Raw genomic sequence first — 22012 nt, 5'->3', positions numbered from 1 at the left:
AGTGAAGGGGAGAAAAGAGTCTGAGCCTCATCCATCCATCCATGAGTGAGGGGAGCGATGGAAGGTACATGAGCAGGTGAAGCTGCGAAGGAATTGTCCAAGGACCCAGGGAGCAGAGTTTCCAGGGACAGAACCGGTGGAGGGGATCTGCTTTGGAGAGTTGAAGAGGGAACAGTAGAAAGTGGTAAGACAGTGGTAAGAGAATGGGGACCTTGGAAAGGGAGGCAAGGGCTGCAGGACAACTGTTAGTCATCCATTGGCGGGGGCGGGGGTGCTAGGCATCCAAGAGGATGATGGGTAACTGGGGGTGGGTCATTCCCACTGTGATCACTCCAGAGATGTTGGGACACCATTGGTGGTGTATGGCAGGGCAGAGGGCAGCTGGCATGGCGTCAAGATAGATGATGATGGGATCCACCTTTCAGGTGTTGAGGCAGTGTGGGCTGGAGGGTCAGGGAGAGGCAAGAAGCCCTAGTGAGAGTGGGGGAGGAAAAGCAGGATCAGGATAGGGAGAGGAGTTTGGCTGTGACAGAGGGGGTGTGGTCCCAGCAAAGCAGAGGCCACACACACACACACACACACACACACACAAACACACACACACGGTGGGAAATGGACTTAGCAAAGCTTGAGAAGGAGGACAGAGAGCACGGGAGGGTCACCACACCTGCTTACTGTTAATTCATTGACAACTCTGGGAAGGGCTTGATGGGGAAGAGGCAGCCACCTTTGCTGTTGTTAGGCCATCCAGCAGGCCCTCCCTGACCCTGTAGGACCAGACCATCATCAGGTCTGGGGTGGGAGTGCTGGGGTGAGGACACTTCTCCAACACAACATTACAGCCTCAAGGCAGGTCCTCAGTGTAGAACACTGGCTATGTTCAGAGACGGGAAGAGACAGGAGGAGAGGAAGAGTGGGAGCTGGGCCTGGGAGAATCACTCCTACTTCTGGTGCCCTGTCCCCTTGTTGCCCAGTCAAGTCCTTCCAACCCATGTGTGAGGTCTCACCTGCAATTAGGGTGCCTTTTTCTGTGCCCCACTTTGCAAAACCTTTTGCTGCTTCTACTTCGATCTCTGCTTTTTATAGCAAGCTGTGTTCACCATTGGTCTCTCCCACCTGACCTGACTTCTGGGGTCAGGCCCTCTGTGGATGCTCATAGAATACATTTAGAAGTGAAAAGTAGACAGAAACTTGTGGAGGACTAGAACAGCAGGGAGTTAGACAGGACGCATATTCAGCGAGCTGTACACACTGGAACAGCAGTCCACAGATTCTCTGAACTTCCTTCCTTCCTTCCTTCCTTCCTTCCTTCCTTCCTTCCTTCCTTCCTTCCGATATATGCCATCACCTTCACTGTTCAAGGTACTGGGTTTTCTGTAGTAACAAAACACATATGAATCCCAAGAATGGAGATCCTTTCCATTCTAATAAGGGGAGACCCACAATAAACATATTTTAAAAATTTATTTATTTATTTTGAGAGAGAGTGTGAGTGGGAGGAGGGGCAAAGAGAGAGGGAGAGAGACAATCCCAAGCAGTCTCCACACTGTTAGTGCAGAGCCCACTGTAGGGTTAGATCCCACCAACAGTGAGATAATGACCTGAGCTGAAATCAAGAGTCAGATGCCTAAGGACAGGTGCCCCTAAACATCATTGATTAGTAAAAAACAGATGTGAAATCCATTCTGTGTTAGAAGGTGAAGTGCTGTGAATAGGAAGGATAGAGTGCACCTTCCGGTTGCAGTCTGAAGGGTAGCCAGGGTAAGTGTCGCTAAGATGAAATAAGAAAAAATTGATTATTTAAAGCTCACCCAATCCTGGTGTGCTATAAGGAGGGCAAAGCGCCTCAAAAGGCTCCTTGACTAGGCCTCATAAGTCTGGGGCCTCGGGAGCTGGGCAGGCGGGTGCGCTTCTCAGAGAACACCACCAGGGGGAGCCCGGACCCCTCCTAGTGCCTTCCGAGCCCTCCCGCACAGCCTTGCAAGCAAAAGTTTTTCTTAAACTAACAATGCCTGTGTAAGGAGGTGCTCGCGCCTGATTGGACGGGGGAATTTTGCAGGTTTGATTCCTTGATTGGACAGGAGGTGTTAGGGGTGGGGAGAGAGCTGATGGTGGGGGATTCCACTCCCTCCCGCGTCAGTCTGGCCGGCTCCGTCCTCTCGTAGGCTCCGCTGTAGCTCGCAATGTGACACCAGGACGCACACGCACTCGCGCGCTCTCCCCAGCTCACACTCCCTCGCCCTCTCTCTCCCATACACGCGCACGCACACACCCACCTCTCCCATAAACACACACACACACATGCACACCCACACCCACGCGCGCCCGCACCGCCCCACGCGCGTACACTCCCGCCCACGCCCACGCCGCGCTCCGGGGAGTCCGGTCCCAGCTAGAGCGCGAAAGGATACAGAGAAGCCACCGGCGGGGAGTGCAGCGGCGCCCCGGGACGCGGCGCCCTCCCCGCGCGGCCGCCTTGGCTTGGGCTCGGCCTGGGGGCCGCCGGCCGGCGATGGCCCCGGATTGCCTGCTGCTGCTCCTCCTGGCATCCGCAGTGGCCGCTATGGAAGGTAACGTAGCCTCCGCGGAGCAAGTTGGCGGCTGGCGGCTGTATCCCCGGGGCTGGTCTGGATGCTTTGCGCCGCCAGCCTCCCGCGCCCGGAGGGCACGGCTGCTGGGGAGCCCCGGCCGCAACCGAGCTCGAGGCTGGGGCGGCACCCCTGGCGCGCCCCCGGCTGGCTCTCGGCGCCAGCAGCTGGTTCGCGAAGCCCCTGGCTACCGCGCCCCGGCGCTCCTGGGCAGCTCGGGTCTCTCAGAGCTCCGGCTCGGCTCGGGGAGCGTGGAGCCCGCTGCATTGCGGTGCAGGCTCCTTAGCTCCGGGGGTGCCCGGTACTGGGGACGAAGGGACGGCTCCGGCCATCCGGTCCCTGGAGTGCGAGCGCCTGTCGGTTCCCTTCCTGTCCCGGCCACGGATGCGCTTAGGTGGCCGTGCGCCACCTCTCCTTTACCTCTGCTCGGGCTCGGGGACTCTGGGCTCGGCGGGCTAGCTCTGAGCGCGGGGACCAGAGCTCTACCCCGGTGCCCCGAAAGTGGCCGCTGGAGGAGAGGGACTGAGTTCATTGGCCGTACCCTCGGGGGACAGTCTGGTGGTCCCGGAGCCCGCGGGAGCTGCATCTTTCCTGGGTCAAGTCGGGGCGAGGCGGACACCTTTGTCGCCTCTTGAGCCTGGGAACGGGGGTGCTGTGGGTGGGTTGTAGGTCCTGCCGAAACTCGCCCAGCATCATCTTCGCCTCGGAGGGGAGACTCGCCGGCCGGGAGGCAGCGACACTCCCCCTGCTACTTCAGCCTTGGCTGCGCTTTGGGCTGTGGCCGGGCAAGCGCGCCCCGCGGGCACAGCGCCTGGCGCAGCAGGGAGCACCCGCGCTCGGCGGCGCCCGCGAATCCCTGTGGGAAATCCCTGCCTTGCTCCCCGCCCCCCGCCCCTCCCCCGCCCCTGGTCCCAGCCGCTGAGCGCGGGCCGCAGCCCCTCCTGGGAACGCGGCTCGGCCCCCGAGCCGAGCGGAGTTGCTGGGGGGAAACCACTGTCGGGGTGGTGCGCCGCCACGGCCGGGCTCGCAGCCTCGTTTCCCGGTGGCCGGCGGGTTGAAACTCCGCGGAGGGACTCTGCGCGGGAATCACGCGCAGCGTTCTGAACTGGTGGCTCGCTGGGCCGGTCTGTCCGGTCCCTCGCAAGCTGTTACCGGTTGCCCAGCGGAAACGCCCCCACCCCAGACACCGTGGTCCAGCGCTCCTGACACCTCCGGAAAGCGCTGCCCTTCTTGGAGCGGAGCTGGGGCATTCGGGGCCCCAGGGCGGGGCTGATTCCTTCCCCGCGTGGGGAAGACCACGGTGTGCCGCGTTCGTTCTGGTGGCGGCGCGGGGGTGCGACGATGAATGCCTAGAAAGCTCTCACTTGCTTTTCTGAAGATGGTTTTTTGTCTGCCTCCCGCTGCCCTTCCCGGCTCCTGGTCTTTGTGCGGAGGGGATGCATTTTGGGACGTGCGGGGACTAGAGCTGTGTGGAGCGCGGGCGACACCCCGGAGCAGGGATGCTTGGGTTTGACTGACAGAGAGGCAAAGGCGGGAGCAGTTGAAATAGGACAGGTGCAGCGTTTCACACTTCCAAACCGGTCAGGACAACCTGGGTGAGCGAGCGTAAACAACGAGCTAGGCGAGGCTGGACTTTGTAGCGTCCAACGTCCTAGCGTCTTCGCGCCCGCCAGAGGGTCAGAGGCTGAGCCTCGGAGAGCAGAGGGGTGCCCACTTTGGGAGCCTGGTCTTGGCACTGGGTCTCCATCGATGAAAGGAGGGCATGCAAGCGAGCAAAATTGTTTGAAGAGCAAGTGCGTGGGAACCCACGTCTGGATGCTCGCAGTTTCCTCCCTAGATCCCTTCTTGGCTCCCGGTCGGCTGCTGGGCTGGAGCTGCCCGAGGGAGAGTGCCCTTGTACGGGTGGCGCCCAGCCCTGTATATGCGCCCTGTCACTAGGTGTCCTGGAGTGGCTCCTGTTGTGGGAGTTGTGTTTCTTCTCGGCACAGCCCCAGCAACTTTGCCAGCAGCCTGGCAAGAAGAGCCTGGCTTTCTAAGCTGAAAATCTCTCCAGAAAGGGTTAAAAGAAACACCACATTCAGCAGAATATTAAAGCAGCCCCATCGTCCCTGCTCAGTGCGCAGGGATAGTACACACCATTCACTCCTATCTCTCCTCCAGCGAACACAGACAGGTTCATTTTCTCCTCTTCACACGCAGAGCCGCCTTCCTGCCTGCCTGGCTGGGCTGGGGCCAGCGTCATTGGGTTTGTGATGAGTGAGAGATAATTATCAGAAAAGTGGATCAATGAGTTGCCTACACAGACAGCAGATCCCTCCCAAACTCTGCTGTATCTAGGGGTGCCTCTCTTTGCTGGTTTGGCCCCTTAACCTGTCTTTTTTCCCTTAGTGGGGCTCTGGTGGAATTGCACTGGGGCAAGCAGCTCCAAAACCAGGCAGGTCCTTAGTCCAGGCCAGGGCAGGAACAAAGGGATAGTGGCAGCCATGGGCCAGTTGGGGACACTTGGCCAGACAGGCAGGCCCCTATGAGATTCTCTGCCTGGGAGGAAGGAAGGGGCTGGTTGACATGAGGTGTGGGAAATCCACACTGAAAGAGAGCACCCCTCCCTTCCCTCCCCTTCCCCATTTCCATTGGCTCTGCTTTGTGGGGAGAGAGATGGCATTGTGGGGGGCGGGGAGGAGGCTGCCTGGGGCTTTTAAAGTCTATTTTCAGAGGAGAACAGGGCAGCCTGGGAGTCAGGGATGCTGAAACCCTCTGGCTTTCCAGACACAGAACCGGCCTCTTAGTCTCCAAACACTTGCCTCTTCAAGCATAAGTCCTTTCACACTGTGTCTGGGGCTTGTTGAGAATGGGCTGCTGGTGTCTACAAGGGAAGACAACCACCTGCCTTCTCTGAGCTGCCCTTTGGCCTGTGCAAAACAGGATCTGGAGACCTGGCCTTCTTTCGGGCTGTTTCTGCAGCAGTAGGACGTGTTGGGCTGGCAGCAGACGCCCACCCTCAGAGTGGACTAAACATGTTGGCCTTTCTGGGAGGCAGCCGTCTGGCATCACTGAAAGCTCATAGCATCTTCCCAGCCCCACCCCTGGCATCCATGAATGACCATATACCTGCAGGTGGCCTCACTGTTTGGACAATGGCTGACCAGAGCTCTCCCAGGAGATCTGCTTTTAGGTGTGGCCTGCAGTGAAGTCCTGGGCTTGCCGTCCTTGAACATACACATGTGTTTGATTTGGTGGTAGATTTCTCAGGGCCTGACAAATAGTGGGTTTTCAGTAGGGGCTGTTGATGCATGAATACACAGCTGAGTTACTGTGCTCCTTTGTGGAGCACACCTTAAAATACAAAGGCACCGAGTTACACTATATGCACTTAAATCTCCATTACAAGTTTATGGGGGAAAAACCCCCATCCTCAGCCCCTGTGTCTACAACAGGCCACCAGGCTAGGCACTGATTGGCTCTTTCTGCATTTTATGTTACTATTTCTTTGCTGTGTGTGCATCTGTTTTGGGTATCTGTGAGTGTACATGAGTCTACAAGCAGTAGCAGGCGCCAAAGATTTAAAAAAATGTCTGGGAGAGACAAGTAAATTTGAGGAAATTCTATTAGGTGATTTTATTTTCTATGCATTGTGAAAAGGTGGCTATTACTCAGTGTTTGTGGAGGGACCCCCTCAAGCCAGTGAGTGGAATGCTGGTGAGGCAGGGCAACGCAGCTCTGGGTAATTGCTTGAGAAAATTCTTGGCAGTGTAAACAGCTACAGAGATTGGACCCAGCCCCAGCTTGAACCTTCTGGGTTGACAGAGCAGAATTGTCACCGGTGATGCCCAGGGACATGAGGAAGGCCTGCTGGGCCACATAGTATCCTGCTCCAGCCCCTCCTGCCATTTGTTGATCTGTATAAAACCAGACCTAGATCCCAGAAGCCCTATCCTGGCCCCTCACAAGTATGGATCCTGATTACCAACATGTGCTTTGGGAAAGGCCCGTGAGGCAGAGATAGGATACAGCATCCTGTACAATTGTACCCATCCAGAAGTAATCGTTGATAAAACAGATTAGGCTGAAGAAGGGTGGTGTCAAGGTGTGCATGACAGCTCCATGACCCCTTCTTCTGGATCTAGTGTGTGGGCCCACCCCCACCCCATTCACTAGAAGCTACCTCTTCTCTAGTTGGTTGACTGAATTTCAGGAACTTGGGGTAGTGGAGGAGGTATAGGGTCAGGAATGGGGTCTGACCACGGGATGGGGCTGAGATCTACACAAAGTGGAGACAGATGGCTGGATTGTGAAGGCAGGTTTTTCATCTTCCAACTCTGTGGCTGGGGAAAATCACCTAGTCCCCCGGGCCAAGTGTCTTTCTCTGTACAGTGGGTCATGAAGCTCACCTGTTCCAACCTTAGAAGTTGGGCAAGTTATATATGTTATGAGGATACACCTGTACTAGTTCAAAACATGAGATGCTGTTAAAGTCAAAGATATATTTTTGTTATTGAATCAAAACAGTCATCTGTAACTATTCTATAAGAGTTCTTAATACCACTCATTCAGGAGCATAAGTCTTTGGCAGTGTGAGCCAAGGGTTAAAGCAATTTTAAAAGCCAGAAGAGCAGAGTATCATCTTGGGCAGTGGTTCTCAGGCTTCAGGAATCTTCATGGCACCTAGGCAGTTTGTTGTAGGCTCATGGGCTCTAACCCCCAAAGTTCAGCAGGTCTGGATGGAAATCTGTTTCTGGCCTCCCTGTAAAGATCCTGATGTAGCGCTTCCTGGAAACACTGCCCAAGGGGAGGTTCTCAATGAGGCTGCAGCCAGAAATCATGGGCAGTCTTGCTCCCCTTTGTACTTACTGAGTCAGAATGGCCTGGAAATCTGTATTTTTAACAAAGGGCTCCAGTGATTCAGATGCAGGCCACCTGGCACCAGTATATTTGGGAGCTGCTGGTAATAGCCAGCACTTAACATAGGTGTTGTTCTAGGTACTTTACATAAGTCAATTCATTTAATCTGTACAACGTCTGTATCAGTTAGGTATTGTTATCAACCCTACTCTCCCATTTTTCAGGTTAGAAGACTGAAATACAGAGTAGAGAAGTCATTTGATAAGGTCACATCGCTAGTTAAGTGTCAGTGCACTTGAACCCAGGTGGTCAGATTCTGGAATCTGTGTTCTTAACCATCCGCCTTACCTCACCACTTTTGTAGGCTTTGCGTGAAGAAAGGTTCAGATTGGCCTGAATCCACAGGCTGAAAGAATTCTGATGCTAACTCGGCCATTGAGTACTTCATTGATTACTGGGCACTCCATGCTTCCATGGTCATGGGAGAAGGGATGAGTGAAGTGTTCAGATAACCCCAACACTTCAGCTTGAACACCAGTCTCCGTATAGCTCCCTTCCTGCCCCTTCTTCCCACCTCCCACCCTACACACCTACACACACACACACACACACACACACACACACACACACACACACACACTGCTGGAGACCTGTACCACAGCATGGCTTATGGTCAGGAATCTAGTGGAAGGACTGGAGTATCTTTCCTCCTCTCCTCTCCCTGCCCTGGCCAGCTTCCCAAAGAAGAAATGATTACTGGCAAGTGTCCTCAAAGGGGATGGGCGTGAGCACCCTGTGCATTCTGGGAGTAGTGGAGGTGGCACATGGGACCCTTACCTGTCTCCACCTGATAGCCTAGAGCACATCCGTCCACCTGGATTTCAGGAGTTTGCATTCCTTGGAAGAGCTCCCTTTATGTCTCCCTCTTCTGCACTAGCCACTTAAGCAACCTGAATATTTCTGTTAGATTTCCATGTCTCCAAAGGTGGTGGAGAAACAGAGCATTGGATGCCTGCCCTTCTGAGGAAATTACTATAGTAATAAAGTAACGCCCTGGGAGAGATTTCATATTTAAAAGCAAAATAGTACATGAGAAATTCCTCAGCTCCTTTTGTGGATTCCATTTCAATTTCAGCAACAGTTGGGGCTCTCGGTCAGAGTGTGTTTGTGCTTGGAGAGGGGGCATTGACTGGCCAAGTCAGGGCCACCTGCTCCATCAAAGACCCCTGACACCTGACGTCTGAGCTGCCTCGCTGGCTTTAGTGGATCACTCCTCTGGGGATTAGAGAAATGGGAACACACTTTCCAGGGAGGCCTGGAGGATGGGGAGTTGGCTCTTTGCTAACGGAAAACTGCTTTCCACCTGGCCTAACACACAGGGAGCAACCAGATGCATCTTTAGCTCTCTCCCTCCCTGTGCCTCAGTTTTCTCATTGCTGAATCAGACTAGAGGAGAGGTTGTTAGGGTGGAGAAGGTTAGCGGGGGTTTGGTGTGGGGGCAAACCCCAGGGTAGAAGCAGTGTAGAAGTAGGAGGTGGACAATTATAGGATGGTCTGGGGCGGTGGGGCATGGTGACCCCCTGGCTAATTGTGGGCGGGGTGTGGCTCCTCACAGACTGGCGGGATTTCTGCGGGGGCAGCTCAGGACCCAATTTTGGGGCACCAGAGATGAGTGAGGGGGAGCGTGGCTGGCATCAAGAAAGGCCTTAGCCTAGTGCCTCCCTCAAGTTCCCTGCTCTAGGGACCTCCCACTGGCCAGCAGCAGGCCCAGTCTGTGTGCCTACACACAGCGGGCCCTGGAGCCACGGTCCCTGCTGGCCACATGTGGTATCACCTGCTGGGTGTCTCTCAGTGCAACTGGCTTGTAAGTTTGCCTCCAACTTAGTGAATGAGAAGGTTTCATTTCCACAGCCTAGAAAAGGCATCTTGCTCACCTGCTCACTCACTCCCCAGCCAGCACGGAGCATTCCTCAGCTCTGTGACAGAATGAGCAGAGCTGAAGATGTGGGAGCCCTTCACCATACTATAAGACCCTGCTGACCAGTGGGGCTTCAGGCCAATCTGTTTGCTAAAGAGGAAAGAGGATAAGAAGAAGGACCTGTTTCCCCCTCTGTCACCTGTAGCCATGTTCTGGTCAGTTGAAATCCCAGCAGCACAGACAATGCCATTAGTAGCTGCTTAAGGAGGCTGCACTGTCCCCTCATGGAAGTTTCCCCTAGAGTTCTTGGTAGCAGAGCTGGGCCAATATGGACACGTACAGGAAATTTCTTGAGAATTACCAGGACTCATTTCTGCCTGCAAATTGCACCTGAGGCCCTGATCTCTCCTCTCTCCCCTTCGGCTTCCTGGCAGCAAGTGAAAAAAATGACTGATTTGAATTTAACCTCCTTACACTGCTTCTCCATCCCCCAGTGGAGGTGATAATGAGCAGAGAAATGGGCAGAGGCAGGTGACCAGGAGGGGAGGGGGCAAGTGAGGGGAGCAGGGGTCCCAGGCTGTTGCCTAACATTAGTCTCTGAGGTGTCTTGGGGCTGTGTAAGCTCCAGAGAGTCAAGACAAGGGGTGGGACTTAGAAGAAACTTTCCAGAAATCCTATACCCTAGTGGCACTAGAACCAGAACTGAACTAAGTTCTCATCTGCCTATCGAGCATTTACCACATGCTGGACCCTATGTATATCTTGATCCCCATACGCTTAATATTGAAGCATTCATTCTCCCATTTTATAGGTGAGGAAGCTGAGGCTCTGAGAGTTTAAGTTACTGACTCAAGAACTAAGATTCAGACACAAGTTTTGACAGGTTTGACAACTCCCCAGGCCTCTGCTTCCCAGTTCAGCACCTTTTCCATTAACGTTACTTATTCATAAATTAAATCAGGGCACATCTATTAAGCACCAGCTGTTTACTGTCCTGCCAAGTGCTGTCAAAGGTACCAGACAGTGCCATGGGTCTCCACATTTAGGTCCTTTGGCCAGGCTCTCCTTTTGCTCTCTGGAACTGCCCCACCTGTGCCCCAAACTTGAAGAAAACCTTTTTGCATTTTCCTACATGTACTTTGCCTTTCCCGTGTGCTCCCCAGCAGTTAGATCCCCACTGTGGCATTATTGGTTTTCTTTTTGCTGGATGTCCATCTGGCTCTTGTCTCTGATGAGCTGTTTTGCTTAGGTGATTGCAGTTTGACATCTGTGCCTGGCTCTTAGTGGTGGGAGTTGGAGGACCGTGGGGAGCGGGGTCACTGTGGGTCTCCTGGAGCTCCGTCCACAGGCCCACCTTCTAGGGGAAGGGAGAGCTGTGGGTGCTTACCTTTGGAGACCCCACCCCCCGAGGTTCTGTCCTGTGGGCCCTGTCCTGCCTGGGGCTGTGTTGCTTCTTGAGTTCTGGCTGTTCCTACCCACCTTGCCAGATGTGGACACCATGACATCAGAGGAGGATGTTGGGATTTAGCATTAGCTTTGAGCATGGAGGGATGTGTGGGAGGATTGGGAGGAGAGCACCTCAGTGTCCTAGTCTCACTGGACAGTGGTCCCCCTGGAGGCTGTGATTGTGGAAAGGGCTGAACAGGAGCACCAGGAATAATTGCAGGCAGCCCCATTGACAGTGTAGGCTGAGAAAATGCCTTATCTGCAAGAGGCAGCTGGGCCTTGCAGTTAATTATTCTGTTGTTTTCCTCTCGCTGTTTTTCCAGCACATCAAGGTAGGACCTTTGCCCTTGGCTTTCTCATTGAGGTTAAGGCTGGAACTGGGTGGTAAGCTTGGAGGAGGGGAGAAGGAGAGAGGAGGAGCCTCACTGGGGAAAGGTGGAACGGGAGCCATCCTGGGATACTTTCAACCCCTTAGGCAATGCATCCAAATGGTCTGGGTGGAGGAGCACAGGCTATAACTTTTGGGGCAGGGAAGAGGGTTTCAATAGCACCAGAAAATCCACTGAGTTTTGGTGGATGCCCAGGGGCATGTGTTGGGCACAGGTCAGACCATATTTTGGGTATCAGACCATAGATTGATATTTCGGTTTACCTTGGCCACTACCTGTGAGTCTCTTCCAGCATCTTCATGACGAGTGGAAGACACTTCACAGTCTAGGTCCTCCTTTTATCCTCTCCTCCTGGCCAGCAGCATCTCCTTCTGCTTCCTTTCCCCCTGCTCCACACAGCACACATACACACACACTCCACAGGTACACACACCCTGAGCAACATCCCTATTTCTTTTTTCCCATCTGTGCAGAGGCCAAACTGAGCCTTCTGTTGCTGTGTGCCTCTGGGTCTGCACCTGCTCACTCTGCCTTTGTTATATTTTTCACTGATCTTTTCCTAGCTAACCCTAACTTATTCTTTAGAATTCACAACAGTGGTCACCTTCTCTTGGAAACCTTCCTCTGAGCCCCAGTCTGGATTAGGTGGTCTGCTGGTCTCTACCACAGCTGCCTCTGCCTCCCTCTTGGGGAGCACATTCCCCACTGGTCTATACTTGGATGTTGCTTTTGCTGGATACCCCATAGTGCTGTGAGCCTCTGAAGGGTAGGGCTCTATCTTAATTGTCATGATATTCCCAGCATGTGGCACATAGGTAGGTAGAATCAACAAGTGTGTGTTGTGTAAAAACCTGAAATCATGTCACATGTGGTAGTTTAAAACATCTCTGCAAAGTTTTAGATGCCCTTCTTGTCAAAATATGAAGCCCGTTCCTCTCCTCTTAAATATGGGTTGGCCGTCTTACTCCATCTAATGAATAGAACATGGCAGAAGTGATCCTGCGTAATGTTGGAGGTGAGATCATTGAGGATTCCAGCCTCTGCCCTGCTGTCTCTCTCCTGGCTTGCTTGCCTTTGTGACCCAGCCACCATATTGTGAGGGAGCCCAAGCCACATGGAGCGGCCATGTGTAGCCCCAGCCCCAATCCCAGCTCACTGCCAGCATCAAATGCCAGACATTGGAGTGAGGGGGTTTCAGATGGTTGTAGCCCCCATCCTTCCAGCCATCCCTGCTGGCTCCCAGTGGGAAGAGACAGGCTTTCCTCACTGAGCCCTGTCCAAATCATAGATTTGTGAACAAAACAGATGTTGTCACTGTTGAAAACTATCGAATTTGGGGTTGGTATGGTATGCAGCAATTGATGACCAAAATATCCTAGGAGAAGTAGTAGAAGAAAAATTGTTTAGAGAAGACCAGAGGGAAACTGGGGAGGGGGAAGAGATATGTTACCTCATTCATTCAACATCTACCACATATTTGTTAGCCTACTATGTGCTAGGCGGTATGCACAAAACAGGAAATGTTCCAGCTCTTGGGAGCATCCTGGTGGGGAGGACAGACAGTCATTAAGATAACAAATAATATAGAATCTAATTTTAGGAAAATGCCATAAAAGGATAAACAGGGCAATGTAATTGAAAGTGATGAGGGCAGGCTTGGACAACTTGAAACGGGGGAGAGGCTGGGGAAGGAAAGGCATCTCTCTGTGAGTATGTGAAGGCTGGTCTTGCCAAACAGGCTTAGCTTTACTCTACATGCATGATAGATTTTGGCTTGATTATGAAGTTCTTTCCAGCAAAGCTGAACCAAGATGGAATAGGCTGCCATGAGGGGTGATAGAGCCCCATCCCAGGATATCCAAGTGAGGGCTAAGCCACTTCCAGATTAGAAAGCCCAAATTCTATAAGAGGGAAGGAAATGGGGGGTGGGAACAAAGAGACAGAACTGACACCTTTGCTTAGGAGCCATCAGTTTCATGAATACTCATGCAGAACACATTTATTGGGCATCTGCATGAGAAACATTGTGCTTGACACTGAAAACATGAAGTAAAGGAGACATAGCCTTTCCTTCAAGAAGCCACCTATTAACAGACTGGTGGAGGAGACAGAACCATGCAGACTACAGGCTGTAACAGGACATATGATGGAGTCTGATAGATGGGGTATAACATTTACACATTAGCTGCTAGGAGAAACCAGATGAGAGGGTCATATTTCTAGTGGAAAGGATTTGAGGAAGGAGTGTGTATATGTGTGTGGGCATGTGTATGCGTGTGTGTGTGTGTGTGTGTGTGTGTATGTATGTGTAAGAGAGGGAGACCATATAGAGATACAGGGTGAAGCTCCATAGAGGTAGGGTAGAAGTTTGTCACATAGAGGTAGGAGTGGTTAGGAATGAGAAACCAAGACTGATAGTTATTCTTACTCTCTGTGTCATGAGGGTAGACATCCAGAGCTCTTCATCAAGAGCTTTGCCTGTTTTATTAGCCAGATCTCTGGCTGTAGAGACACATGTTCAACTCAAGCTGAAGGAAAGCAAAGGGTAGGGGTGATTATTGGCAATTGTTATTAGTGGACAGTTTGGGACTTAGGTTGTGATTATACCTAGGGGCACCAGGGCTGTCGCAGACTCAGTCTCCTTTTTCTCATACCTTAGCTCTGTGTCTGTGTCAGGAAGGGTCCTAACAGAAAACAGACTGCTCTCTTAAAAGGGTTATTTGAGGGGAGTTTAGTGAAGAGACTCTTTACAGAGTTACGAATAGGGTTAAGGGAATCACTAAGGATGGAGACGCAGCCAGAGGCTGGCAACAGTGGGAGGCCATGACTCCCCATAGCCAGTGGGACAAGGGAAGGGAATGATGCTTGGGGGCCTGGAAAGAGCTATAGCATGGGAGAGGGCTCGCTGACAGGGGCTGTAGACATAGAGGGATGAAGCTGCTGCCCAAACCATGCAGGGCAGAGATGGGGCATTGTATTCCCTGAACTTGTTCACCTCTACTTTTTCTCTTCCTGCCAATATCTCCCATTGGATGAACTCAACAAGAAGGCATGGGGTATGGAAGCCTGGTTCAGAAAGGTCAGTCTCCTGAGGCTCAGAAGAGGGCAAAGAAAGGTGGAGAATGGATCTGAAGAGACAATGAACAGAGTCATTTAGGTTGACTCCATCCTCAGACAGACCTTCTTGCTATGGTCATGTGGCCACTGGCAGCTCAAGCTCACATCCTCTTGAAACTTCAACAGAAAGATAATGGCTCACCCCCAGTAGCTGGCCTTCCTTGGATCCTAAGCCTCTCTTGTGAATCAGGCTGTCATGAGGATGATGGAATGCACTCATTGGCCAGGCTTGGGCACACAGCTACCTATCTCTGGAGCTGGAGGGAGGTGCATGGCCTGTAATGAGGGCTTGGCCACCACAAAAAGTCAGGGTGCCATTACCAGATGCAGGAGTGGGTGCTGGACAGTATACCACATTTGCTGCATAACTGATTCATGGAACATAATGGAGAACTAGTGTGTGCAGTAAAGGAAAGGACCCAGAGTGCGGGTAGAGAAGGGGCAGATAGAGGGGGTTGTGTCTGTGAGGGTCCTGGTGGAAGATATGGGAAAAGCTGGGGAAACTGAAGGTGATAGAGAAAAGTAAAAACCCAGGAAGGGAAAAGCTGGAGGTGGCTGGGCAAACAGCTTCTTTCTTGATGAGGATGTTCCCTGTCTTCCTAAGCATCATGATCAAACTCAAAGTAATGAACAGGCAGACAGCAAGGGTGTTTGGCTAGAGGCAAAGTGATTTTAAGACAAGGGTATCTCAAAGCAGACTCTAAAGGAGGAGGGCTCTTTTTTGGGGAAAGATGAAAACACAGTGCATGAGGGGCCATACCTCTTACTGTAGCTCTCCAGGTTGTGACATAGCTATGAGAACATCTTAACCTAATTGTTGCATGTAAATTGGATACCCAGTGGAGAGCAAGAACGAAAGAAATGCGAACTCATAGGAACAATGAGATGGCTCAATTCCTTTCAGTTCTCAGCATTATCTTATCAATCATGGCTTAGCCTTACCTGGAATTTCTGTTTTGCATCAATAGAATATGTATCCACAGTTTTCTGTGTACATTTTGTGTCAAGGCTTTAAGACTTGTATAACGATGGTAGACCTTCAGAGTCCTTTGCAGACTCCTTCCTTCATACTTCAGATATCTCTTCCTCTCTTGAGGAATCTGCTTAGAATACATCAGAGGAGGACTCCATTTGCCCTTCCAAGTTGCCTGCTCTTGGCTCCAACTTTCCTCTACTCCCAGCCAAGCAGAAAAAGAACAGTTAATTTTTTTTTTTTTTTTTTTTTACACAGTAGCACAATGCTGCTGCTCTGCATGAAAACCCATGGTTTTCTTTTTCCAATCAGAAGAAAGTAATTTTCCTTTCACTCACCTGACTAACTTGTTCAAAGCGTCCCCTCCCCACCCTTTTCGGATATCTTGCTGCTAAGTATTTGCCAATTCATTTGCATCTCAATGGTTCCTTAGCAACTATCATACCCTCAGGATTAGGTACAAAGCTGCTCTCTGACACAGACTGCCAGGGCTACATTGCCCTCTTTTATGGTGCCTGAGTTACCAAACCAAGCCCTACCCAGACACAAAACAGGTTTACTCACAACATCACATGGGTTCTGAATTACAATGCAGTGCCTCCTTACCTTATCTGAGCATGCAGACTTCCAAGTGACCCTTGCACCGAAATGCCCCCCAGTAACCTTGTAGCTCCTGAAAACTGTCCTCTGATAACATGTCTTCAGAGAGAGAATCCCAGATCTCCACATTGGAGGAGAGTCCTGTCTTCTGACAGGCCGTGAATTAGGTCCTTTTTACAGATCTGGCGGCTGAGGTTCAGGGAAGTGAAATGACCGCCCCAAGGAGGGGCAGGCACCTGGAAGGCAGCAGGAGGGCCAGATGAGAGCTCAGGGCACCTCTGCTTCCTGGTCCACTGTCAACGTGCTGCAAAGAGAGACTCCCGTTTGCTGCCTATTGTGAGCTTTCCGAATAAATTTAAAGAAAAAAAAATTTTTTTTTAAGCATAGATATGTGACTCTATTCAACTGCAGTTCTAGCAAATTTCACTTCTCACTGAACTAGAGAGTAATTGCCCACGTGAATAGGCCAAGTGTGTGTGTATCCCCTAGTTTCTCTAGTCCTGGCAGTTGATATTCTTTCTATTCTTGGGCTTGTAGCTGAGGGCAGTATGGGTGGGGTGCGGGAGAGCCCAGAGTGCGTGTGTCTCTGCGTGTGTCTCTGTGTGTGTCTGTGTGTGTATTTATTCAGACGATGTAGACAGACAGTGGCACTGGACCATGTAGCAAATTAGAGTATTCCACCCTGAGGAGGTGGTGCTGTTTCTGTAACAGCACCAGGCATCCACCACCAGGGCTCACTGGCATGGAACAGCCTGGCAAGTGGAAGGCACTATTCAGAAAAGGACAATGAGAACAGAGCTCATTGTACGGTAGGGCTGACCTTTGCGACTCCCACTTCACGTTGTTATTAAATATCGGGAAGAGACTGAAAGAACAATTATAGTATTGTCATAATGTATAAGCGTAGAAAGCAAGCCATTCCCAAGGAGGCTCTGGCTCGGCTGAGCTTGACAAAAGCAGGGGACTCAGTTCCAGTGCTTATTTTCTTCTCATCTGGAAGTTGTCTCTATTATTGAACACAGCAGAACACCATGAACGTGCCGTGTGCAGTTCTGCCATCACGGGCTCCAGAAAGCTAAGATGTCAGGGAGGAAGGGGGTGGAGGTGCTTGGATTTCTGCTCATGTCCCTGTCGACCTCAGTGGTAGAGTTTTGGCTGCAGCTGTCTTGATGTCTTGATGGCCTGGGCTTAGCGGGGTGCTGGCTCCAGGGGTCCTGGGGAGAGTTTGCTGAGTTGAGCTGGCTTCAGGGCTTTCATGGGACAGTGGGTGACTGGCTTTCCCCTGTAGAGAAGGATCACAGGAGCTCCTGTGGCCACTCCCTCCTGCACACCCTCCCAGCTACTAGGCCACCTAACCATGCTGATGACCGGGGCTCACGGCATTGGTAATCTTAGCAGGTGGGATTTCCACACCGGGCCTTGGCATTGCCCTCTGGCGTCACACTCTCCCATGGAGAGCCGCATCAAGACCAGTGTCTCTCAGCCTCATTCTCATCCTTGCTGCTCTAAGGAGTCTTTAAAGACCTTTTCTTCCTAAGCACGCCATACCCCATGAAATGTTAATACCACAGATACACTGTACGTGTGTTTATATGTTGGGGCCCTTTGAAGGACCACAAACCATTGTAATATCTAAGTGTTTTTGTTCCCCAGTGTCCCCCAAGAAGCAGTTTTCGCCCCTGTTCAGAATACATAACCAAAACGAAATAAACCTGGCAGCAAAGTAGCCAGCCCTCAGCTGAGTTAGAGCACTGCTTCGCACCATCTGTTTTTCCGTATAACTTTTACCAAGGGTGGCACTGACCCATTGGGAAGAATATTCCCCTTGGCTGATCCAGAAGGTCCCCTGCTGGCTGTTATTAGCCTTTAATTCTTGGGTCCTGGGGCACAAGGGTAATCAGTAGGTGTGGAAGTATTTCAGTATTTTAACAAGCATGCCTTTGCCAGGCTGTACTTTCTGGACATCAGCCCTGAGTATACCAGTTTTGAAAATAGTTTCTTGAGTCTGTCTGGGTCCATTTTTTAGTGTTAATTTTAATTAAATTTTTTTTCACTTACATTCCAGTTAGTTACCATACAGCGTAATATTAGTTTCAGGTGTACAGTTAGTGATTCAACACTTACATACAACACCCAGTGCTCATCACGAGTGCACTCCTTAATCCCCATCTAGGTCCATTTTTTTTTTTTTTTTTAATTTTTTTTTTCAATGTTTTTTATTTATTTTTGGGACAGAGAGAGACAGAGCATGAAAGGGGGAGGGGCAGAGAGAGAGGGAGACACAGAATCGGAAACAGGCTCCAGGCTCTGAGCCATCAGCCCAGAGCCCGACGCGGGGCTCGAACTCACGGACCGCGAGATCGTGACCTGGCTGAAGTCGGAGGCTTAACCGACTGGGCCACCCAGGCGCCCCTAGGTCCATTTTTTAAAATAAATATATTTTTGGAATTTGAGAAACTTAACAGAAGACAATGGGGGAATGGAAAGGGAAAAATAGTTATAAACGGAGGTAGGCAAACCATAAGAGACCCTTAACTACAGAGAACAAACTGAGGGTTGATGGGGGGTGGAGGAGAGGGGAAAATGGGTGATGGGCATTGAGGAGGGCACTTGTTGGGATGAGCACTGGGTGTTGTATGGAAGCAATGAATCATGGGAATCTATTCCCGAAGCCAAGAGCACACTGTATACACTGTATAGCTAACTTGACAATAAATTATATTAAAATAAACAAATAAATAAATTTTCTTGAGGTATAATTTACATACAATAAAATTCACCAATTTTAACTGTAGAATCCCTTGAGACTTGACAAATGAATGTGGTTGTTAGCCACCACACAAACACAACACGGAACATTTTCACTACCCTCATGTCCCTTCTCTGTTATTCCGTTCCCTCTGCCCTTGGCCGCTGGCATCCACTGAGCTGATTTCTGGCTCTCTATTTTGCCTTTTCCAGAAGTTCACATAAACAGAATCGTAGCATGTATTTGGCTTCTTTCACGTAACGTAATGCGTTTGAGATCCTCCATGTTGTTGTGCGTATTGCTGGTTCCTTCCTTTTTATTGCTGAATACTGTCCCATCGCATAGATAAATCATGGTTGGTTTGTCCATTCAATAGATGATGGGTGTTTTTTTTTTTTCTTCCTAGTTTCTAGTTTTGGGGCTTTTATGAATAAAGCTACTGTGAGTACATGTCTTCCTGTGGACACAAAATGAAAAATAGGTTTGCATTTCTCTTGGGTAAGTGCCTAAGAGTGGAATTGCTGGATAATATGGTAAGCGTAAGTTTGACTTTATGAGATGGCCAATTTGTCTTCCAGAGTGGCTGCTCCACCTTGCATTCCTACCAGCAACGTATGAGAGTTCCAGTTGCCATTCTGGTGGGTATATAATGGCATCTCATTGTGGTTTCCACGTACATTTCTCTAATGACTAATGATGTGCTTTTAACGTGCCTCTTTGCTGTTCATATGTATTCTTTGGTGAAATGGACGTTCAGATCTTTTGTCCGTTTTTGTTAGGTTGTCTGTTCTGGGTCCATTTTCAACTTGGTTGTTCGGAGGTAACAGAGGAAACCCCCCTCCCCCCCACTTCCGCCTGACTGTGGGTTGCTGTGTTGTGCTCAGGAGACCATAGGTTGCTACCTGCTTGGTCCCATGCCTGGCGTGGGGGTAGGTATGGACCATGATCTTCTCCACAAGAATGGGTGTTACTTATCAGGGACAAAGTGCATCCCCATACAGGGGCTGGCACCTTGGAAAGTGGGCTGTTAACTATGGCACTGTGTGAGCCTCCATAGGAAACCATAGTTGAGGTGATCTGGGATTGTGTTCCCAGTGTTTATTTTCCACATTCTAACCTTGTCTCCACCATACTTCTGGGTATGAAGGAAGGACCTGTACCCCCACCCCTGCCCAGCTTTGCAGGGGGAGCTGTGTCTCCATGGTGACAGCAGAAATCAGGTAGAAATCTCCCAAGGGTTCTGCTTCCCCAGGGTATTTCTATGACAGGTATCTTTTGGTTTGGGGTTTTCTTTTTATAAAGAAAGGCGTGATTCCCCTAGGAAAGGTGCTCTGATCCTACACAGGGAAGCACACCCAGGCTGGACTCTCAGGCCTGGGCGCACTGGGCTGCCCATCACCTTTCTCCTGCCGCTCCAACTCCTGAGGGGTCTCCCAGCCCTTCTGCTTTGTGCTGCATTCAAGCTGAGGAGGATGCCTTTGGCTCATTTCTGAACTGTAGATGACAGACTCAGGATCCCACGTCTTTCCAACACTGGGGATGATGTTCATGCTTCAGCCATGCTTGCTGTTATTTGCGTGATGATCAGTGATCATAGTAATCATGGGGGAGGTGACACGTGACAGGGATGAAAAGGCCTGCTGTGGTGTCATCAAGGATTGGTGTGCTCTGCTGGGCCCCGTGTCACTTCTCACAAGTGCCTCTTATGCTCGTGAACAAAGCTTCCATCGGTGCTGCCCCACTTCTGGCTGTGGGCAGCACGGGCTGCCTGAAGGTCCCCCAGAATCCAGCCCAGGGCCTGGCACAGAGTAGGCACTTAGTAAATGCGGAGGAGTAGACGGATGAATGGGTGAACTGGGTCTCTGTTACACTGCATAGGTCACTCAGGGAGAGGCTGATGCTGGTGACCCCAAGGCATAAAGCCAGGGACTCATGTCAAACAAAAGCAATGACAGCACGGGAGACCCTGAAGATCTAGTTGTGGAGACAAGACCGGTGCACCTGGTGCTGGGTGGAGAGACCCATGGACGGTTCAGATGAGGAGCTGCCATTGAAAGGCCTGTTTCTAGGGGAAGCTTAGAGGTAAACTGGGCCTCAAATATATGAGCTGGAGGGTGGTAGGGAGCACATCATGGGAGAAGTAGCAGAAGTGGAGGCCTGGTGATGGGAGAGGAAAGGCACGTACCTAGAAGGGAAAAGCAGGTACCTGGAAGAGTAGTTACAGTCAGGTGAGTGCTCAGTGGTACAGCCATGCAGTCAGTGTTGTAGGGAGTCAGAGGATGGAGAGATTAGAGTAGGCTAGGGTAACTGGGTTGGCTTCTTGAAGGAGGGGGTAACGTTTAAAGGAAAAAGAGCGGTTGCTGTGGTAGAGGAGGCAGGGCATGGGTCTGCCTTCTATTCAGGCTTGCCCTGCCCAAAGCTGAAATCATCTGGTATGGAGAACTGACAGAGATGTTTGTTTCTGTGATATATGCCCCTTTGTCTTGGACCTCTTGCCTTCAGAAAGCCTAGGAGGTGTTCCTGTGAGAGAGGGTTCAGCATCAGTGTTTTGTCTTGAGTCCCGAGGCCCAGTTGGCCTTGCCAACACGGTTCACCTAGAGGAAAGCAAGAGGCTTCTTGCAATGCTCTGCACCAGACTTTCACTAGCTATTTCCTTTGGTTTCATGCTCTGTGTGTGGTCTGTGAACCGTGGTCTGTGGGCCTCACCTGAGAGCTTGTTGGAAATGCAGTATCTCCGGGTCCCATCTCATAGTGATCAAATGTTGGAGCATAAAAAACAAAAAACTAAGGAGACATGACAAGTGACTGTAATGCATGACCTTTTACTAGATCCTGCACTGAAAAAAACGATGATCTTAAGGACAATATTGGGACAATTGACAATTGACAGTGGGCTCCCAACATTAAGGGAGAGGGTCTCATTAAATGAAAGTATTATAACAATATTAAATGTTTCAAATTTGATAACCTATTGTGACCAAATAAGAGAATATCCTTGCTTTTTTGATGTATACATCCTACTCTTAGAGGGTTAATGGAATTAAATCAGCAAATAAATCAATGTGTGTGTATATACTATAATGAAGGTGCATATAACACAATACTGTATATGAAATATGTTATATTCTGTTATAATTTATTTTTCTTATTTAAAAAAATTTTTTTTAAATGTTTAATTTTGAGGGGCGCCTGGGTGGCTCGGTCGGTTAAGCGTCCGACTTCAGCTCAGGTCATGATCTCACGGTCCGTGAGTTCGAGCGCCGCGTCGGGCTCTGTGCTGACAGCTCAGAGCCTGGAGCCTGTTTCAGATTCTGTGTCTCCCTCTCTCTCTGCCCCTCCCCTGTTCAGGCTCTGTCTCTGTCTCAAAAATAAATAAACGTTAAAAAAAAATTA

General features: G+C 50.6%; 1 protein-coding gene across 2 annotated transcripts in view; it reads left to right on the top strand.

Moving 5' to 3' along the window:
• Positions 1 to 2038: 2038 nt before the first annotated feature.
• EPHB1 (EPH receptor B1) overlaps positions 2039 to 22012 on the top strand; it is a 431060-nt gene continuing 411086 nt past the window's right edge. Inside the window, exon 1 of one of the 2 annotated variants that reach the window (XM_053903793.1) lies at positions 2039 to 2570. In XM_053903793.1, coding sequence (XP_053759768.1) covers positions 2513 to 2570 — 58 coding nt within the window. In that variant the 5' untranslated portion in view covers positions 2039 to 2512. The remainder of the gene's footprint in view (positions 2571 to 22012) is intronic. The other variant, XM_019437143.2, reaches the window with a different exon arrangement.

The sequence above is a fragment of the Panthera pardus genome, unplaced genomic scaffold, assembly GCF_024362965.1.
Source record: "Panthera pardus isolate Hobbes unplaced genomic scaffold, ASM2436296v1 HiC_scaffold_16, whole genome shotgun sequence".
Lineage (NCBI taxonomy): Eukaryota > Metazoa > Chordata > Mammalia > Carnivora > Felidae > Panthera > Panthera pardus.
Note: the sequence above shows the minus strand (reverse complement) of the source record. Positions and strands in the feature narration are given on the sequence as shown.